Source organism: Bombus vancouverensis, chromosome 5, assembly GCF_051014615.1.
Source record: "Bombus vancouverensis nearcticus chromosome 5, iyBomVanc1_principal, whole genome shotgun sequence".
Classification (NCBI taxonomy): Eukaryota; Metazoa; Arthropoda; class Insecta; order Hymenoptera; family Apidae; genus Bombus; species Bombus vancouverensis.
In genome coordinates this window covers 15,534,078-15,553,978 of record NC_134915.1, presented here as the reverse complement: position 1 = coordinate 15,553,978, position 19,901 = coordinate 15,534,078, and the positions used below count along the sequence as shown (strand labels likewise).

Below are 19,901 nucleotides of genomic sequence, written 5' to 3'. Positions count from 1 at the left end.
ATCTGACATGTAACATACATAACAAATAGCGTTAATTATAAGTCGATAGAACATAAGTTAGTCAAGTGATTGAGTTATATATTTCGACACGAATATAATATAAATATTATGCTGGGAGATATGTCTTATCCCGATAATAATAAATAATAACAGTAAGTTACCAATTTTCTATAATAATATATATATTTGCATAAACGCTGTATATCGTTTCTATAACACCCCTTCTTTTTTCGTTGTATATTAGAGGGGATGAAGTAAGGTATCTGACGTCAAGAGAGCCATCGCGCGGTGACAAGCTCACGTTACACTCACTCGTTTGAAGATCAGGTACCGACTCGGTGACCGATTTCGCTCGTGGAAGCGCGGGTTTTATCGTTGGCGGATGCCCCCTCGCGATTTTCGACACTCGTCACCAGTTTCGTTCGCGGACGGCAGCCTTGATGCTGGAACGAAGCAATCGTACGGAATTCCTTGCTTGTTCTTCTCAATTGGACTAGACTGGAGCCGACAGGTAGCGTAAAAACAAAACTCGAACATTTCGCTCATTGGAATTATATCACTTTTTTTTACCATTTCAGCGTTCTCTCTTCTTAATCGTTTTTTTTTAAATTACTAACCTCGTCGGTATACGTGAGTTTTTTACTCAAGTACCATAGCATTAAATCGCGAATTTCCTTCGACTCGACGAATTCTTGAGTATATTATTATTTGTTATTATTATTCATAATCCTTGCCTTTTGGCTTAGGATGGCTTCCGGTTTACATTTCCTCTTATTTTCTTTATCTCTTAAATATATTTCGTAAATCTCGAATTCTTGAGTATACACGTATACTCATAATAAATAGATTATCGAGTATATTATTTAAAAATGCTTTTCAGTAATTCTAGGATGCCTGTTCATTGATATTTAGGTATAAAAATAAGCTCGATCGCGTTCCGATGTTATGGTGGAGCATTTTTCACGGAAACCGAGGGGGACTTGCTATAATACGGTATTTTTATACTTACATTACCGTGCATAAGTATTTGGACACTACCAAATTATCGCAGATATGTAAATTATGCTTCAAATGCTACTCTGATCTAATTTCCACTTTTCATTCTATCTCAATAAAAATAAAGCAGCAATAATCGAAGGCGAATGAAAATTAGTTCTGCAGGGCAGTTCTACCTCAGCTAAGTGATTTTAAACGTGTCTTTTCAATCTTGTTTCTTGCCACGTTTTATATAAAAGTTATTTACAAATAAACAATGCTAGATCCGATAAAATAATGATAAATAATAAATCTATTATATAGATTTTATGAAGTGTCAACTATTCATTGTAGATAAATACGAACCTTGAGTAACGTAGCTATATTCTTTGTTCCAGTTTAAATTTAGCAGACCATTTGATCGCAGTTATTGCAAGAAGCGTAAAGTTAACAGTAAGGGAACATTCTGCTATTATAACGTTGAAAATGTAATAAAAATATCGACTCTTTGGTCGGATTGCACCAGCTGTCCAGATATTTATATATGGTAGTGTATACATATGATAACATTATTTTTGACAAACTTTATCGTACAAACGATCGTTCGATTTACGAATTAGAAAGATAACATGCTTTAAGACACAACGAGATAGAAGGGAGAACAGTTGACTCTGTTACACACTGTACACGATACTCAATTAGGATAAAGAATACACGCAATGAGAATAAAACTGAACTGATAGGAAAACGAAAAATTTTGATCGTGCATTCGCGCCGGAGAGTATCTTCTGTTTCCGGCTACGTCTTCCGGAAACCCGTCGGCGCGGTCGTGCTGGGAAAAAAAGAAAAAAATGTACCGGTGCTCTGCTCAGTAAACAAAAATCGACGAGCAAAGCAAAGATAACGTCTCCACAATAAGTGTTCGCGATTCGATAAGATTGTTCTCCTTGGTCTCTGGTAAAAAAAAAGTTCTTTGAACCAACGCCGGGCGGGACATTAGAGAAATTGGCTTCCTTTCTTAACAAGTTCTGGTTTAAGGTGTGTGAAAATGCCGGATACTAAGGCAATTGCACAGCTGACAATCACAACGTGAGCGGTTGTTCGTTTCGCGGATCATCCGGGGGATAATGATTACAGAACAGACCTGGAGCATGATGCTGGACAGTGATGTCGCGGGCATCAATGAGTAAGTATTCACCCATGCCAATTTCCATTTTCTTTCTCTTACACGCGACAAAGAAAAGAAAAGAAAAAAGAAAAAAGAAACGAAACTAGAATGAAAAGAAAATATGTACCGTGCAAGAAAGACTTTCAATTGTTTCTTTGTTTAATGCGACACATCATTAACACAATAACACTGTTCGGTAAGTTCCACATTTTGCAGGTGTATCGGCGAGATTTTTTGTGTCTTTTTTCCAATAGTGTAACACACCTTTCGACGTGCTTACACATGCACACATTTGATACTATTTTTCACGAGGACACGATGTTCCTTATTCTTCCTTTTTTTTTTTGTTTTGATCGCCTGTATGCGGTGGTTTTAATGATACCTGCGATGATGGATCATGATGTACGTGCAAGAATTCACGTGTCTGGATCGATAGTGCTGCGTATTTAAAAATATGTGTGCACTTATTATGATGTATCGTCCATACGTGCTTTGAGGAAACACTATTCTTTGGGTCGTGAGACACGTTTTACGATATATGAATGTTAGTACTAAATATTGTTATGTATAACATCTTCTATGCGAAGATCGTTTCGGAGAGCTTTTTCTGTTTCCACGTATGAAAGAAAAATGATGGGATCAGTTTGGATTTGGTTTTTATACGTATTTTTTTCTTCACTTTATAATTTATGTTTTACACGTGCCACTTATAATTTCAGATCATTTATAGTTCTATTGAAATTTTGAGAATTTGGTAATTATCAGAATAGTTTCATAAAGAAGATTTATTTTCTATTTATAAGGAAAAAGATTCTTATTCTTTCATCTTTTGCTATTATTTACTTAACTAATGGCTGCTATTACTTTTTTAGTTATTTATTTATTGTGCTTTGTTTCCTTTTTAGTTTTGAATTCGAACATGCATGCACGAGATTCCATTATTTATAAGACATGAAGGATGTCTATGTGTGTGAAGGATTAAATTGCACTTTGGATGAATATACATAATTCAAAGCCAGCAACTTTTTGTTATGTACAGAATGTCACAATGAAGAAATGTGAAATTATTTTGAACGAAGCTCATTTCGAAGAGAGAGGTTTAATTCAGATATTAGAAATGTATTCTGTATTTGCGGAATATTTTTCTTTTTTTATCTATCGGTAATATTTTCCAATCATTAACAATAAACTCATTTTTCATTTTGTGAAGGTCCTTTCATAAAATATTGATTTTTAGAGACAAATTGTTTACATATAAAACAACAAGTATTAATACAAAAAGACAATTGATGTATTATATAATGTAAAAATATTGAACATAACATTAATGATCATGTAAAAATATTTGTTAACAACAAAAGTTGTTTACCTACTTATCGTGACCTGCATAAATGTTTTGCAACTACTTTGTTTATACACGGCTCAATATAATTAGGAGATCGTGTACACTTTGTAAAGTATTCAATTTTTTTCATAGCTACGTAAAATATAAATTCGTATACTTGCATATTTATTTTATAGCAATTTGTACAATTTTCGAGGTACGCAAGTAGTATTTTTGTATTATATCTGTAGATGTTTCTCATTAATTTTTACATTAATTATTATTTATTATACTAAATCCTACATACTTTAACGACGAATTTGATAAATCTTTACCTAAAGTAAATGGAAATTTCTTATGTAAGGAATTTAATAATTTAAAATATAATATTCCATTTATTTTTAATATTTTATCTATTTTCCAAACTTATTTGGAAAAGAGCAGCTTTTAAGAATACGATCTTCTAATTACTTTGTGCAATGTACAAAAATGTATACATACGCAATGTGCATTTGGTATGTATTCGTGTGTCAATTTCCTAGATGTCCTAGATGTTCTCGCAAGTATTGGTCGTCTGAGAAAATTAATTTCAGATACTTTTTAACCTCGATAGGTTGAGTATTTCCCCGAGGAAACAATTATGGATCAAGGCTGTGAAGAAACTAACTTCCGAGAGGCTGGGGAGGGAAGGATTGGCGGCCTGGGAGGACCGGAAATCCAACAACGATCCGGAAGTTCCAGACATCAATGAAACAACCGATCCAACCGAGGATGCGGACATTTCTACCGACCCGGACGTGGCTCTTGCTGATCAGCCTGTTGATGCAGAATCTCAAGCGCAGCGAGGTTCGATTATATTTAATATTAATATAATTAATATAATCGACATCAGCTAATGGTGCATTCTAGTTATCAGAAGTTACACTCACAATATTACGAAATCGATATTATAATATATGATCCACGGTTTCGTGTAACACATGCAATATGTTCATACAAAGTTTCTACGAGTGTTCAAATACTTTCGTGAATCGCTGTATGTCTTGATTCAACTTCGTCATTTAATTAGATATAATTGTTTTATGATACACTTAGAAATGCACTCATAGAAACCATGTAATGTGACGAGCATTTTGTTTAAAACGGTTGAAACGGCTTTTTTTATCTCCTGGGAAAAGACAAACATGGACAAAGGAGATATTTCTTAATTTTATTACAAATTTCTCTCGCGTCTTGATCGCCTGGCGAATTATTTAACATGCCACTGTTATTCACACACATGTTATTAATTTATTCTGTGGAATACAGCCTTCGGCTATAAATACGAGTGGATATTTCCAGATGTTTTCAAGAAAGGCGTACTCTATAAGGGAATATTTTGTCCATCGCTTTCGAACAGCTTCCACAGCAAACAGCTCGAGACGTCCTACCTTCATTACTCGAATCGTCAACGGCAGAAATCATTGATCATGCTGAATATCGTCGATCTTAGCTTAAAGGTAAACTGATCCCTAAAGAACGAATAACTTGAATCCTACGAAGTACATTCTGTATTTTGTTTTTTAATTTCTGTCCCATACTATGCACCGGGGATACCAGATTATTCTTATGGCGATATGGCTGTGGGAAAGAGACGAGAACAGCGGCGGCCTGATCGAGTCGTTGTCTTGGGCGATCTGCTGTATGATAGCGAACTTGGTGGTTTGCGTTCTTGGCTGGTGGCGGTGTTTCTCCAATAATTATTTATACTGGGCTTCCATATTCACTTGGTTACTGATCAATTCTCAAGGTGATGACACGTACAAACGTCATGTATAATTTCTATCTTTATCTTTTTTCTTTTCTTCCTTTTCTTTCTGTTCCTGAATAGACACATTCTTTTCATAGTTGGATATAATAGTCGACGTACGTATAGTGTTTCACATTGCAATGTTCTAATATACATATACACATATAAATATACGTACGTGCTCTCTTGGGAAGATTGTATCTTCGTTTACCGAATAGAGTTTTGCTCCACTGGCTCGTGCGTTGGCGGTCCAGCGAATTGCTTGAATGTTCAGCGAACCGTAGAGAGAGAGAGAGAGAGAGAGAGAGAGAGAGAGAGAGAGACGGTAGAGCAAACTTATACCTAGGCATGGGTTACTATTGATCGGCGATCCTTTGCGGCTATTTAAGATTAACGAAACGATCGTTATGTTTCCATAAACGGGTCTACAATCGAGAGTGTCTTTATGTTATGTGCACACCCGCTGTCAATTGCAGGTTTTATAGGAGCTGGTCTAGATTTCTCTAGTCAACAACGTCTTATGTGGTACATTTTGTTTGTCGTGTATGCGCCGTATGCCATGCTGCCGTTACCTTTGAGATGGTGTGTCCTTGCCGGTTACGGGACAGCTTTAACTCACATGGTGATGGCGGGAATAACTTTATTACGAGATCCCACATATGTAAGAATCCTTGGTCTACATTTTAGTTTCTACAAGTTAACGCCTCCTACCCATTTCACTTATATAATACTCTTCCGTCAACTTTTTCTTTCTTAGCGCAATCCCAAGTACGCTTCGCAGCTTTCTTTTCGTTAAAGTACGTTTAATTTTGCAATTGCAGCTGCATGATGTCACGTGCATAGTTCGAATGCTAACAACCAACGTCCTTCTTTATCTTGCAATGAATCTAGCTGGCATGTACACTAAGTATTTGACAGACAGAGGACAGAGACAGGCTTTCCTGGAAACGCATAGATCCATGGAAACCCGGCAACGAACTCAAAACGAGAATAATCGACAAGAGAAGTTGCTCCTTTCCGGTGAGACATGCTTTAAATTCGTTAATCAAATTCACGAATGATTCCTAGCGCTGTGGTTTATTTTACAGTCGACTTAGTTTACAGCTTTGTTCAGGATTTCATTTAATATTTCGTTCAACAGTTTGGCAAGATTTATTGCAGTTCAAAATGCAATATATGTATCATCCTTTCAGCAATTTTATAATGCGGATTAATCTATTCGTTTACAGGAGTATTATCGAATTAAATAGAATTAGATTGACATTTTGTTGGAAGATCGATATTAAATTGAACTCGTTGTTTCACGATTGTTCACACAATTAACACGAACATGAGTTAGAGAGTGTATATATGTATCATAAATGTATATGGACTGTGTAATTACGTATCGATGCAAAATACGTACGACATGTATTTAAGTATATTTATATATATGTCGAACATGTCAAACGTAGTCTATAAAAACGCATGGGGTTGCGCCGTAGGCATGGGGTTCGTCAGCGCGTGTAACTTGCTCAGCCGAGTGTCAAAAAGGGTCACTAGACACTTTCACCCGATTGCGCCAGATATGTTTTACCGATAGCCTAGCAGTACTTTGCTTTTACGTATTATCGATCTTTCGACGATTATTTGTTTAGGAAGTATAAGTAAAATACAATCAAATAAAATAGAATAAACAATCCCGTCATACTCGTTTGATTAATGGTAGATCATTATATAATTAATTGATGAATGTTTCATTTTGTCTATAGCGTTTTGTATCTTGTCGAGTAAAAATTATGCTTTCTAACATGTAATCACGTTTAATGATTGACGAATTTTATTGTAGTTTTACCAGATTTCGTGGCTAAGGAAATGATCCGTGATATCGCTCGTGAGACTGCACGAGGTGGAACAATCTCTTTTACACCTAATCAATTTCATAGAATATATATCCATCGCTACGAAAATGTGAGCATACTTTTTGCTGACATCAAAGGTTTCACTGGTATGTAATCGCATATTTACGATAGTGAACTGCACTAGTTTACATCTTTATTTAAAAGTTACTTTTGTATAATGTTTACTGTTACAATGGAAAATGGAAATATATGAAGATACAATGGAAAAAGAAATATTAATAATAAGTAACTATTTTTTATTTTTAGGTATACCAAATAAAATTTATTTTCTCGAATGAAACGGTGTGATTGTTTATAAAAGTCTATATTTCTTTCTGTATTAGTATTAATTAATTGTCTCTTGTAGTTTGCAGTTATTTCCGTAATTCATGTGTATTAACATCTTTTCAATCAAACTTTTATCTCTATTATTGCTTCGAAGATATCAAAATGGTAAAAATTTTTAATTACGTTATATATCAACATAAATTTTATTCTTAAACAACATAATTTACATATGTCAATTATTTAAGTGTATTAATTATAATTTTTATTTTGTACATTAATTTCTATTAGCACACACAACGTATATTATAAGATATTAGATATATGTAGTAACTCTTAAAGTAATCTTACAATGTTTCAAATTTAATCTATGATATTCGTCTTTATCACAAAGCTTTGGCCAGCCAATGTAGTGCTCAAGAGCTCGTTAAAGTGTTAAACGACTTGTTCGCACGTTTCGACAAGCTCTCTGCAGAAAATCATTGCTTACGTATTAAATTACTTGGGGATTGTTATTATTGCGTTTGCGGACTGCCGACTCCTCGAAGCGACCATGCTCATTGCTGCGTCGAAATGGGCTTGCACATGATTAAAGCAATAAGAGATGTGCGGTATACAACAAAGGTAACTAAATTCTGTATAATCTAAAATAATCAAACAATAATTTGAGACATACTATAAGTTAGTAAATTTGAAAGACATAATCTTAACTGTTACAATGCATATGTGGAATACGCAAATTTCCTTTAAGATCGATTATAAGCTGCGATTTAACGATATAATTGAATTTTGCAATATTTCAAAAATATAAAATAAAGATACATCGTTAAGTTAAGTGCGTAATTTAAGAAAAATTGTTCTTCATTTAGGTTGACCTAAATATGAGAATAGGAATTCATAGTGGCTCGGTACTGTGTGGCGTACTTGGACTTCGAAAATGGCAATTCGATGTCTGGTCTTACGATGTAACGCTGGCCAATCATCTTGAAAGTGGAGGCATACCAGGGTAAAACTTACTGCGTATCTCTCATTGGATTTAACAAAAGAAGTACACACAAGGAAAACATGATAAGTCTATATTTGTTGCTTTTCTGATTTTTATATCATTTGGAACCTAAAAGAGAGTACTTCAACTCCGATACTCTAAAACTTTAAGTTTCTAACACTCTGAAACTCTGAAACTCCCTTGTGTAACATTTACTGTTGCATAATGAATTGTGCGAGAACGTTATTAAAGCAAGTAGTCGCAGTAATACAAGGAAAACGTAATATTTCAGGAGAGTACATATTTCGGAGGATACTTTGAACTGTTTAAATGACGTGTACGAAGTGGAGCCAGGAAACGGAACCGAGAGGGACAATTACTTAAAAGAGAGAAATGTGGTAACGTACTTAATCAAACAGGTGGAACCTTTGAGATGCAGACGTCGATATTCTTCACGACCTAAGATATGGACCGAGGAGGATGCAAGTAAAAGTAAAAAGAGCTTCAAATTGAACAATCCATTAGCTGCAAACAGTAGCGCTCCGAACTCTTCCACGGACGATGACATTGGAGTGGATTGGACACCGGAAATACCATTCGAAAACGTTAGTATTTAACGACTATTGGAAATTAGTAACGACTTTAAATCGGGAAACTCCTCGAGAATCTAGCGTTAGGTTATTTGTATAGTTGAATACTGCGACGTCAGTCACCAATTTGGAGTCAGAATACCTCGAGGAAGAGAATGGATCCGCGAAAAGTAACAAGGTTGCGTCTGCTACATCCGCTGAGAAATTGAAGGCGGCAGGCCTTGAAACTGCAAGTAACAAGCGTATGAGGTTGGCGAACATAAATGCTTGGACTTTGCGTTACAATGACGAAAGCCTGGAATCAAAGGTGAGATAGATATTAATACATTCTGCGTGTATAAAGTCACTTTTTAATGAGTTCAATTAAATTAAAAAAAATTGAATTCAATGAAATTCGACTAAACTGAACATTAAATTAATTTCGCTAAATTAGTGATCTTGATGCAGATATTGTTTTATGTGTTCGTAGTTCGGCCAATTGCGCGAGGATATGTTTAAATCCAACATGATTTGTTGCTTCGTCGTGTGGATATTCATCGCAATTTGTCAAGCAGTGATATTGCCAGAGTAAGCGACTGGTTTTTCATGACTATGTTTCAATAATAATCAAATAATAAACAAATTTATGAATGTTAGAAAAACTAATCATAAAAACTTTGAGAATAAAATACTAATTCGGTTGTTATTGTAGAACAAACAATGAGATAAAGATTATAAAATAAATTAGCATAAAAGATTATAAAATAGGATAATTAAGAATGTGTTAATTTTGAAATTACATCATCTTCTTTCTACAGCTGTATTATTCTTTTGGGTTCGCTGCTATTGACGACGCTCATACTGGTAGCATCTTCAATTCTGGTGATGGCAGAAGAGTTCAAAACATTACCAACATATTTGCAACACGCTTCTTCGATGTTGGTTCACAACAAGCAGCATCGAACGATCTTCATATGTAGCGTAATCAGTCTCATGGCTTTAACGTCTATAGTCGGTGTCCTGGCGTGTCCAACGTCGATTCGACAATATCCTGAAGCTTTGGAACTTCAGCAGCAGCCATTAATGAACCCAACACTGCAACCAGAACGACTAGTAGCACCGACTGCTGGTCTCGACCAGTTCATCTTGACGTTTCTGGAAGCGGCCCTTCGCGATGAGCCTTCAGAAGAGCAGAAAGATGTTTCTTCGAAAGAAAATCAAACTGCACCGCATGGTTCTAATAACGTTGATATGGAACTGACAAGAATCCTCAATGACAGGGCCAGTCTGGTGAAAGGTCGAGGAAGAAAAGAGTTTTTCAGGTTCTATAGATACGAACAACGCCACCGACTCGTGTTTGGAAGGCATTATAGAAGATTTGCTTGTAATCGTAGGGACGAAGACGTCGTTTTGAGGAAAATGTCATCAACACCGGAAACGGAAGTTCAAGCGGAACCTATGTATTCGTTGGATTACGATGATGACATCGTTTTGGGGACTACCTGTGTACGACCGGAATACATTGTGTTCACATGGATCTTATGCCTGATTGCGTTAGCCTCTGCACTGAAATTGTATTATTTAGTGAAAACGGCATTGGCCACGATCATCGTGTCCGTTTACGCCGTGCTGATTCTCGTAGTCTGCAAGGACTTTTTTTCGATCCCTGACGAGGAGAAGGATGCGTGAGTCGTGCTCGTCGTCCATGAAAATCTAGTTTATTTTAGATCCTTAAAAACATCACGCTGCTAATTATGCTTTTGCGTTTTTAGAGCGACGATACCTCTCTCGGCACAAATGCTCACGTTTATGTTAGTATTCCTGGTAATGGTTACGTATCATGGTAGATTAGTAGAAGTAACGTCCAGATTAGATTTCCTTTGGAAACAACAGGCTGAGAGGGAGCTAAGTGACATGATTGAATCTCGACATAATAACATGCAGTTGTTGAAGAATATCTTACCTGACCACGTAGCCCATCATTTTTTAACACAAGAAAGAGCACCAGAGGTAGAATAATTTATGTTTCCAGCTTCTTGGTGAATTTCATAAATATAATTTCTTTTTTATATTTTGCAGGAATTGTATTCTCAGTCGCGTGACATAGTTGGAGTGATGTTTGCTAGTGTACCGAATTTCACAGAATTCTATTCAGAAGATGTTAATAAAGGAATGGAATGTATACGTTTACTGAATGAAATCATTGGTAAAATTAGACATTTTGTATGTTATTGAATATTATATGCATTCTGTGCATTTTAATATTTTTTAATTTATCATAAACGCACGAACATCGGTACAAATTAGAGTGACAAATATGGCGGATCTGCAGATTTAAAAGTATTTGTTGCTTTTAATATAATTTATAATTCAACGATATGAATTTGAAATATCTTTTTCCAGCTGATTTCGACGAACTTCTGGATGAGAATCGGTTTCATTGCATTGAAAAGATAAAGACAGTCGGAGCAACTTACATGGCAGCTTCTGGTCTCAATCCTTCTCAGAATGTAATTCTATATATTGTTCAAATATCTTTACTCATATTCTGCGACATGCAATAATAAACTATTTCCATTGTATTCGTTCTGAATAACTTAGTTCTTTAAAAACAGTATCCAATATTATTAATTTTTTAATATTTTTCTTTTAGGATAATAACAAGGATAACATGGAGCATTTGTGTAGATTAGTGGATTATGCAGTAGCCATGCGACTTCGTCTTGAGGATGTGAATATACACTCGTTTAATAATTTCGACTTAAGAGTGGGTATCAGCTGCGGCCCATTGGTAGGCGGTGTGATCGGTGCTCGAAAGCCTGTATTCGATATTTGGGGCAACACTGTAAACTTGGCTTCCCGCATGGACTCTACAGGCGTTATGGGGAAAATACAAGTCCCGCAGGATATTGCTAGGGTAATTGTACAGCATGTAAAACGAAAATAATTATTTGCTATGCATACAAATCGTTTATTCAATTTCAAATAGTTTTTGGAATCGAGAGGATATCAAACTCAGAAAAGAGGACTTATTGAAGTTAAAGGGAAAGGGACGATGGAGACGTATTTCGTATTGGGCAAGGGAAGTCTACAACAAGAAGGCACGACTAAGCACACAACAAGATGCCGAAGCCTTGCAGCAGTTGTTTATGGTGTCGTTCAAGCACGTCGCAAGCAAATGCGAGCGCTTAGGAGGACATAAGTATTCTATTCACATCAGCTGTTTTTTGGTTCGTTGGTGCCTATAGTTATGTACAAACGATTCACCTTCGTCAAATTAGCAACTAACTTGTGAGATAAGACTTAAAATGAATGACTACAGTAACTCTTTTATTTTTGAAGACAGAAGAATATTTTTTAGAGATTGTTTAGTTTAGAGGAAAATATTTCGGTAAATTTATTTTTCTGTGTATTCCTTTGTCATCTTAAAATCACTATCGTTTTATTACATTATTAATAATTGTCTGTTACATTCCTTAAGAGAGCAAATTTTATTATTAAGATCGTGACTGTTCTAATTTTAAATTTGTTTGGTAATCAAATATTTTTTTTTAGATGTTGTATAAAATCTGTTAATCATAGAGTAATTTAATAATGAAATATAATTAACAAAGTGAATAACAAAATAATTTAAATATTCTTGTCTAAAAATATATGTAATATTTCAGTCGAATTAATTAATTAATTACTAATTGAAATATTTTTTTTCCTTCTAAATATAAGAGTTATCAGATAATCCATTTTAAGTGACTCATCGACTATTAGAGCTCAAAGGACGACGAACACCTGTAGTTAACATACTACCCAATACACTTTCTTTTTTTGTCGGAGTGTTGGATAACATGTTAATTAACGTGTTTTGATAATATTTATTATTATTGACCAGTGTAAATTGTAAATTAATTTCGTTTTGTATTTATAATTGTTAACTTTTCTTTGACTCACTTCTTTCTTCTAACAACTCTATAGAAACATAATTTTTACTTCCATTCCATTATTTAAGAATACTTTATGAGTGTAACGATATTATTTATAAAAGATTATAAAGTAGTCTGTGATCCATTTTATTTTATAAATGGATATATTTCAAGAAGTATTTTGAATTAAATATATAAATACTAAAACGAGGAACATTAATATTTAAGCAAAGTCAGTGATTGAAAGCATCAAGGACATTTCAGGAATTTTATGTTCTTCTCATAGTAAAATTCATTAGAAGTTTATATGATTTTCATTTTTTTGAAGAAATCTTAATAACAATATTCTTGTAACAATAAGAGGAATCTTGGGGAAATATGAGTGTCTTTGAAGTATCCTTGAAGCTAAAACCTCCTCGACTTCTTGCTTTAAAATTTTAACAAATTTCACTATCTTTCTCACTGTTACAGTGATTGTGTTTTTAATTCATTGTACTTTTCATTATGTATCTATTTATACTAGATTAAAATGGACCATTTTATAGAGGATTAAGTTATTTTTCTTAGCTACGAATATAATCACATAAATGTGGCTCTTGTTTCCAGAGAACTGAAATTCTAATGCATCTCTTGCATAGGTGAAAAATAGACTTGGCTGTAGAATCAGTCAACACCAAAAATAGTACCTATCTAAGTGCATTAAGTTTAAAATTTTATATGCTGCTATATGTAGAAATCTTACGATAGACCAGTTTTACGTATTAATGAATTCTTGTACATTCTCCATTTTTTCTGCTTCTATTATATTTCTGTTCTGTATTTACTATAATGAAACAAATTCCAATATCTGTAAATATTAATCCAACATGTAAAGTAAATAACAACAAATCTGGAAATATATGCAATGATATATAAAAAATATAAACTAAATTATGGAATGACATTGTTGACACAGTAATAAATAAGTTAATAATTAACAAGACTAAAACAATCAATTCAAACATGTTACACATATCTGTTCTACTTTATAATGAACATGACCAGGAATTATCACGTTTTTGTTAAAGTCCATTGAGTGTGTTTTGAGTCTTGCATGTAGGAAATAAAAAAATCTCGTATAGCAACCACTTCTTTTTTTGGGAAAAGTCAATTTAATAATAATTGCAGGGCAGCAGCGTTCGTGTTGATAATCATAATGTACAGCACAGTCGAGCTCTGTGTAACTGTATATTACATTATTATGGTAAACACAATATATTTTAATTAACCGTAATAATAATTCATGATAATAATAGTTGTAATGATAATAATAAGGCTAGCTACAGCATGATCTCCCGCATAAAGAGATCACCCGATCCAACTGTACACTTTTACAACGTACTTCATAATAATAATCTAATTACATTAATTATAATTAGGTAATTATTACAATTTCAACCTAATTAAAAGAATGTTTTGCGACACGTAGGAGGGACCGCACGTCTTGAATTTTCGAGAAATTAATGCAAGAGTCTCTATCGTTCATGTTGCCCCGTTTCGTTTGTTCACGATAATTGTACACGCTATTTCGCGTCACAAATTTGGAAAATCATCTGTGTACATTGATTTCTCGAAAACGAAGGTATCATTTTTTTCTTTTAAAAAGTTCTTTTCCATTCTTTTTTTTTTCATTTTCTCTCTTTTTCAAGTATAAAGGCACTGTACACGTAAACATACAATATACTATAGAAGAGCGCTATAGGCGGTCCAGATGGGTACTATTTTTTAAACAGTTAAAACGTGCCCGTTTAAAAATATCGATACGATCTTCTTTCATTTCTTTCTTGTTTGTTCCTTTTATTTCCTTTTTTTCTGTTTTATTCTTCTCATTGTTACGATGCTACGCACTTAAAATAGGGAGCGGTTTCCTTCGATTCTAGCTGCATTGGTCAACGCTATATCTTCTTCGACGCTATATATCTTAAACATTAAGGAAAAATATAGATGACTATTATATCAGAATGTGCAGAACTCACGGTAACTATTTGGGAGGAAATAATTGGTCAATGCGATCAGAAGTTAAGAAAACGCTCCGGTTTAAAGGTGGGATTTGTTTATCACAATTTGGCAGTGAACGTTCTCACGTTTAAAATACAGTTTTACAAGTTTTTAAGCTACGTGAATCGTTATCATCATCCTCACCATCTTCTTTTCTTTCCTTTTTTCTTTCTTTCTTTCTTTCTGCTATGGTTTGCTACTTTTCACTTTACAGACATTACAGAATTCGAAAATATTACTTTTTCCCCGCTATTGTTCAGAAAAAATAAATCTTCTTTTTTATGCCTGTTCGTTAACATTCCAACCATTCCGTAAGCATAGAACTCAAACTCTTCGTACACTGTTTAGCGAAAATATGTTTCAATATGTGTGCTCCTTAATTTTCTGGCTTGTCTTCTTCCATTTTCCTCTGCTTTTCGAAGTACGCAATTTTGTATGTGCGTCACTTTTCTGCATTTCAAGTAATTGTTCAAGATAACGAATTCAAGGGGATCTCTCGATTACTTCTGCTCCTGATAATTATATATGGCGTTTGTGCGCAATACTAAATTGCATAATATTTTTCTAAAAAATCACCAATGTCACGATTACTCCTCGAGTAGTCAGTATCAAAATACGAGACTTTGAAAAATCTGCAATAAGTGCAGGATAAACAATTAAGTGATTATTACAAGAATGTACTTAATATACAATTCTGCCCTCATATTTTTCTACTGTCCTCCGTTTTAAAAAAAAATCAGATATTTACAATTACTTACAATTCCATTAAATGATAAGTTAATACAACTACTGCTCGAGTTCTTTCTGGCTTTCCCTCTCAGATTTAATTCATAATTCATTAGACAGATGTATCGATACACCATTTAAATTTGATTAAACAGAAAAGAAACTATTTAGTATGTCAAGATGTATATATATACTGACTAGTGAATGTAAACTTTCTAAGAACCAATTAAATTACAACTAAAACAAAAATGGTATTTGAAAGCTTACATTAACTGGTCAACTATTTCAAGTAATACGCTTTATCGGATCTAATATTTCTTTGTATTTCTTTTCCCTAACTTAAGATATGACATTCTTGCAGGTTGTCATAAAAATCTAGTACATTAAAAAAATGAATTTTCTTTTTTAGATAAATAACATCTAGCCTTCTTTATCATGTGATGTTTAAAGTAACGATATATTTTAAATTAGTATTATTGCAATTGTAATAATAAAGTGCTACTAGAAGTAATACTGCCAATTGTTCAAAGTTGTTATACCAGATTTTCAAATCATCCTGCATAATTCCAGTATACATTTACGAAATATCCAAAAGGGAAAATTGAAGAGAAACCCATCTAAAGAAAAAGATTTTTTCTTATTTCGATCACGTGCCTTTTACGTTCAAAGACATTTACTGCCGTCAAGGTTTACCAATATTTAGCCACAATTTTCCGCTTTTATCCTTTACAAATTATTTCATTTGAATTTCATAAAATTACTTTCCACTCCATTACAAGTATTTCATTTGCAGGTAAAAAGATACACGTGTGATTGCTAAGAAAAGTACACTTTTCTCAATGTCTTCTTATCTTAAGTCATGTTGTGTATGCAGTTTACCTACGAACGAAACTTCATGCTATTCGAAGGATCTAAAACTTTCTAAAATATTAAAGTAACTGCTAACAAACTTGAGCTGCCAGTGCTGTGAACCATTTGTAACGAAACCATCGTTAAACAACGCAATCTCAATACATATCGTTGATAAAATTTTAACATATATATATATATATATATATATATATACTTAAGTATAATCGATATATATATACATATGGATATATATAAATACATATACTTAAGTACAATATATATATATATACTCAATACATTTCATTATTACAAACTGTATATATTCCGTAAAAATTATTCTAAACCTGCAATGTAGCATCATTAGATATTACATATATTTATATATTATATAATGTATTGAGTAAATTTATTCAGTATAATAAATGAAAAAAAGAATGAGAAAAAAATAATAGAACCCAAATCATATATATATATATATAACAAGTCGAATTAAATAGTGCAATGTCAAGTAATTTCTGTACAACATTGCACACCTTCAGAGAAAATCATCTTCTCAATTTCGAATACGAACTGGTTTAGATTATCCATAGGTCACAGCAAAACAGGCTTAGCGGTGCACGATGGGACCGCTTTCAGTTTGTTCGTTATTAACTATTGAAGCTCTTGAGCCATTCTGTTTCGATTCATTTCACGTTACCTAATCTTATTTTTTACATTAAATATATTTATACATAATTTAATTAATCGTTAATCAAAGTTGTCAAGTCAGTTCGAAATATTGGCAGAATTCATTGTCATGTACTGCCAATATTACATGCATTGAGATCATTTGAGTGCATGGATTAAAATACTCTTGGACACGAGCTTTTTCAACCCGGAAAATCTTCATTAACAATCATCGATAGAGCGGGTTAATACATCAGGAAACTAGCATATACCATCGCTGTAAATGATGTAGAAATACACATATATACATGTACAAATGTATATATATGTATATATATGTATACACATATATTGCAATCGAATGGTGCAACATTGAGATTGGTCGCGCGTATAAAAGAAATGCGGTTATCGTTCGTAATTAACTAACTCGGCGGAACTAGTATTTCCTAGGATTTTCAAAAATACATCGTTCTTCGATGATCTTATTACGACCTGTACTATCTACCATTTTTTGCTTTTTTTCTCCATTTTCTCTCTCTTTCTCTCCCTCTCTCTCATGCGTTTGTGAAAATACATCTTTTCGGCGGAACGAGAATTGCATTATTTATACACTTGTGGTAGGTAAGAGTTTTTTTTTTGTTTTCTGGCACGTACATTTGGCGTTACTAGACACCAATGTGAATTGACGAGACTGAGTTGAAGGTACGCTTCTCCTTTGCTTTAAGATACGATTAACTCATTGTTAGACAGGCAGCGTTTCCCAACTTTTTTCTTAACGTTGATCTGATCTTATATTCCGTCCTTAAGTTCGTTAAAATTGTACTAATATTCTATAATTGTGTTACCTTAAATAATAATTAAAATAAGCCATTAGACTATAACATTCTATCTTTCATGTACCGAATAGGTTGTATAAGTTGATGGAAGATTTTCTATAATTAAAAATCATTTGAAACTAATTCATTTACAATTAATAAATATTCTTTATCATTGACTTAATTATGGTAGAAAAATTCAAATGATTTCAGCATATGATTTCCGATATTTAGAATATCACACGTTTCTCTTTTTATTCTGTTTATGAAAATAAACAAAAAATAAATTGAGAAACGCCGTTTTATGAGCTGATCGCAACATGTTATCGTCCCCTTGTCCTAAAAACGGAGGTTCGTTTATCTTAGAAATTATTATTATAAACAGTATCTTTTACTGTACAAATGTTTTAGAGCCGCTATTTTTTGCTTGACACAATGATTGATTTATTTAAAGCACGATATTCGTCACGAATGTCACTGTACTGTTAACACTTTTTTGTTAAATTATTTGAATTTGCTGCAAAATGTTTAATAATTATTTCCTTAATAAATCTCAATCAGATACTGATCTCATTGTCTTCGAGTTTAGTATAAAAACATAATCGTTGCTGCGATTTAAAAAGTCGAATCGTCGTTGGCAGTAGGACATTCGAAACTGTGCTAATATTCCCATGAATTTCATAAAAATCAATAATCGTTTCAATTCGCTTGCATACAAAAATGTACAAGTATGTTTTTTGAGCAGCTTGGTGATACTTTACAATTGTATCTTAATTCATAATAATAGTTAACGACAGCTTATCCCTCATCATTGTGGACTGTTACAATGTAATCCTTTAATATATTCACGATTGGCAGTGAACAATTCCGTGATGTTTCTCGATTATATGAAAATTTTTTCTAACTTTTCTTTTTGTTATTCGTAAAAATTTCGAAACATGTAATTTATGAACGATATAAAAAAAAGAGACGTTCTATCGTTTGTGACAAAAATGAATATTGAATGCTTGTTTTGTAGTTACTTGCCATGATATAAAACTGATAAGGAACACGGTCAAGTTTGATAACTATGTCAAGCATTTTTTATTGCAAAGCTTATGCACATTATCATGACTGTGCCATTAAAGGATTACAAATGATGATATTGAGTAATTTATAAGTAAAACGCAGTCTTCTCTCGTTTACTTAATTTCGATTTTCTATACCCGAGAGCTAGAGCAGAGTTTCGCTGATTTTATGTCAATTCAATATAAAATTTTTCGAATATACGTCTCAATTTGTGTATGTAATCAGTACTAATTAATTCTAAAAAAATTTGAAATTTTCAATTGCTTCATATATAACATGTATTGTGCGTACCTTAAAATTAGCATGGAAATAGATGTTCGACTTATGTAGTTTAACATATAAAATTTTCTGCTCTTCTTCATTCTTTTATGGTAGCTCCCAGGTACTTAAATAACGCTTATTATAAAGATTCTTTTCGAACACAGATATTGTACTATCTAAATCACTGTAAAGTGCCTAGAAAGTCCAGATATCTGTGTTGCATGTATTCTCAGGAGGATTGGTTAGACTGAACTGATGAGGGAGTTGTTAGAGAAGTGTGTAAAGTAAATCCGTCATAAACGTCCATTAAATCTCGCATTCTGTATTCTTCTAAGCAAACAAACCCTTCTAAGGATGGGGACTGTTTTCGTGCACAGTCCATACAGTGTACGACGTGTCGTTTCTCCTGTTCTCTTATGAACAGGATATTAAACACTTCAATCTGGAAGAAAAGCAAAATTTATAATATTAATCAGTACTTATTAAGCTGCTTCAATATTTAAGTTGGTTGTATCATGTTCACCTTTATTTTAAGGAAAACATAAGTAAAAATTATGAGTTAATATTATTTAAAATTATCTTAC

General features: G+C 33.2%; 2 protein-coding genes across 12 annotated transcripts in view; one reads left to right on the top strand and one right to left on the bottom strand.

The window, feature by feature from the left end:
• Positions 1–302: 302 nt before the first annotated feature.
• On the top strand, positions 303–13,042 carry Adcy8 (adenylyl cyclase 78C). 7 transcript variants are annotated; one of them, XM_033337736.2, is made up of 19 exons: positions 303–511; positions 2,113–2,161; positions 4,087–4,313; positions 4,809–4,966; positions 5,067–5,256; positions 5,733–5,917; positions 6,078–6,276; positions 7,085–7,243; positions 7,816–8,045; positions 8,291–8,427; positions 8,699–9,011; positions 9,097–9,303; positions 9,466–9,563; positions 9,794–10,660; positions 10,748–10,985; positions 11,055–11,181; positions 11,379–11,485; positions 11,629–11,892; positions 11,965–13,042. In XM_033337736.2, exons 2-19 carry the CDS (start codon positions 2,127–2,129, stop codon positions 12,175–12,177), a joined length of 3,954 nt encoding a protein of 1,317 aa, XP_033193627.2. In that variant the 5' UTR covers positions 303–511; positions 2,113–2,126; the 3' UTR covers positions 12,178–13,042. The 7 variants fall into 7 exon arrangements, with proteins under 7 accessions (XP_033193627.2, XP_033193626.2, XP_033193622.2 ...); XM_033337735.2 differs by having other exon boundaries at positions 4,081–4,313; XM_033337731.2 differs by having other exon boundaries at positions 2,014–2,161; positions 4,081–4,313.
• Positions 13,043–16,273: 3,231 nt separating this feature from the next.
• The window catches only part of Utx (Utx histone demethylase), a 149,523-nt gene continuing 145,895 nt past the window's right edge, over positions 16,274–19,901 (bottom strand). For all 5 annotated transcript variants that reach the window (XM_033337724.2, XM_076618982.1, XM_033337729.2 and 2 more), the window contains one exon: positions 16,274–19,759. In XM_033337724.2, the coding sequence (XP_033193615.1) occupies positions 19,547–19,759 (213 nt within the window). In that variant the 3' untranslated portion in view covers positions 16,274–19,546. The remainder of the gene's footprint in view (positions 19,760–19,901) is intronic.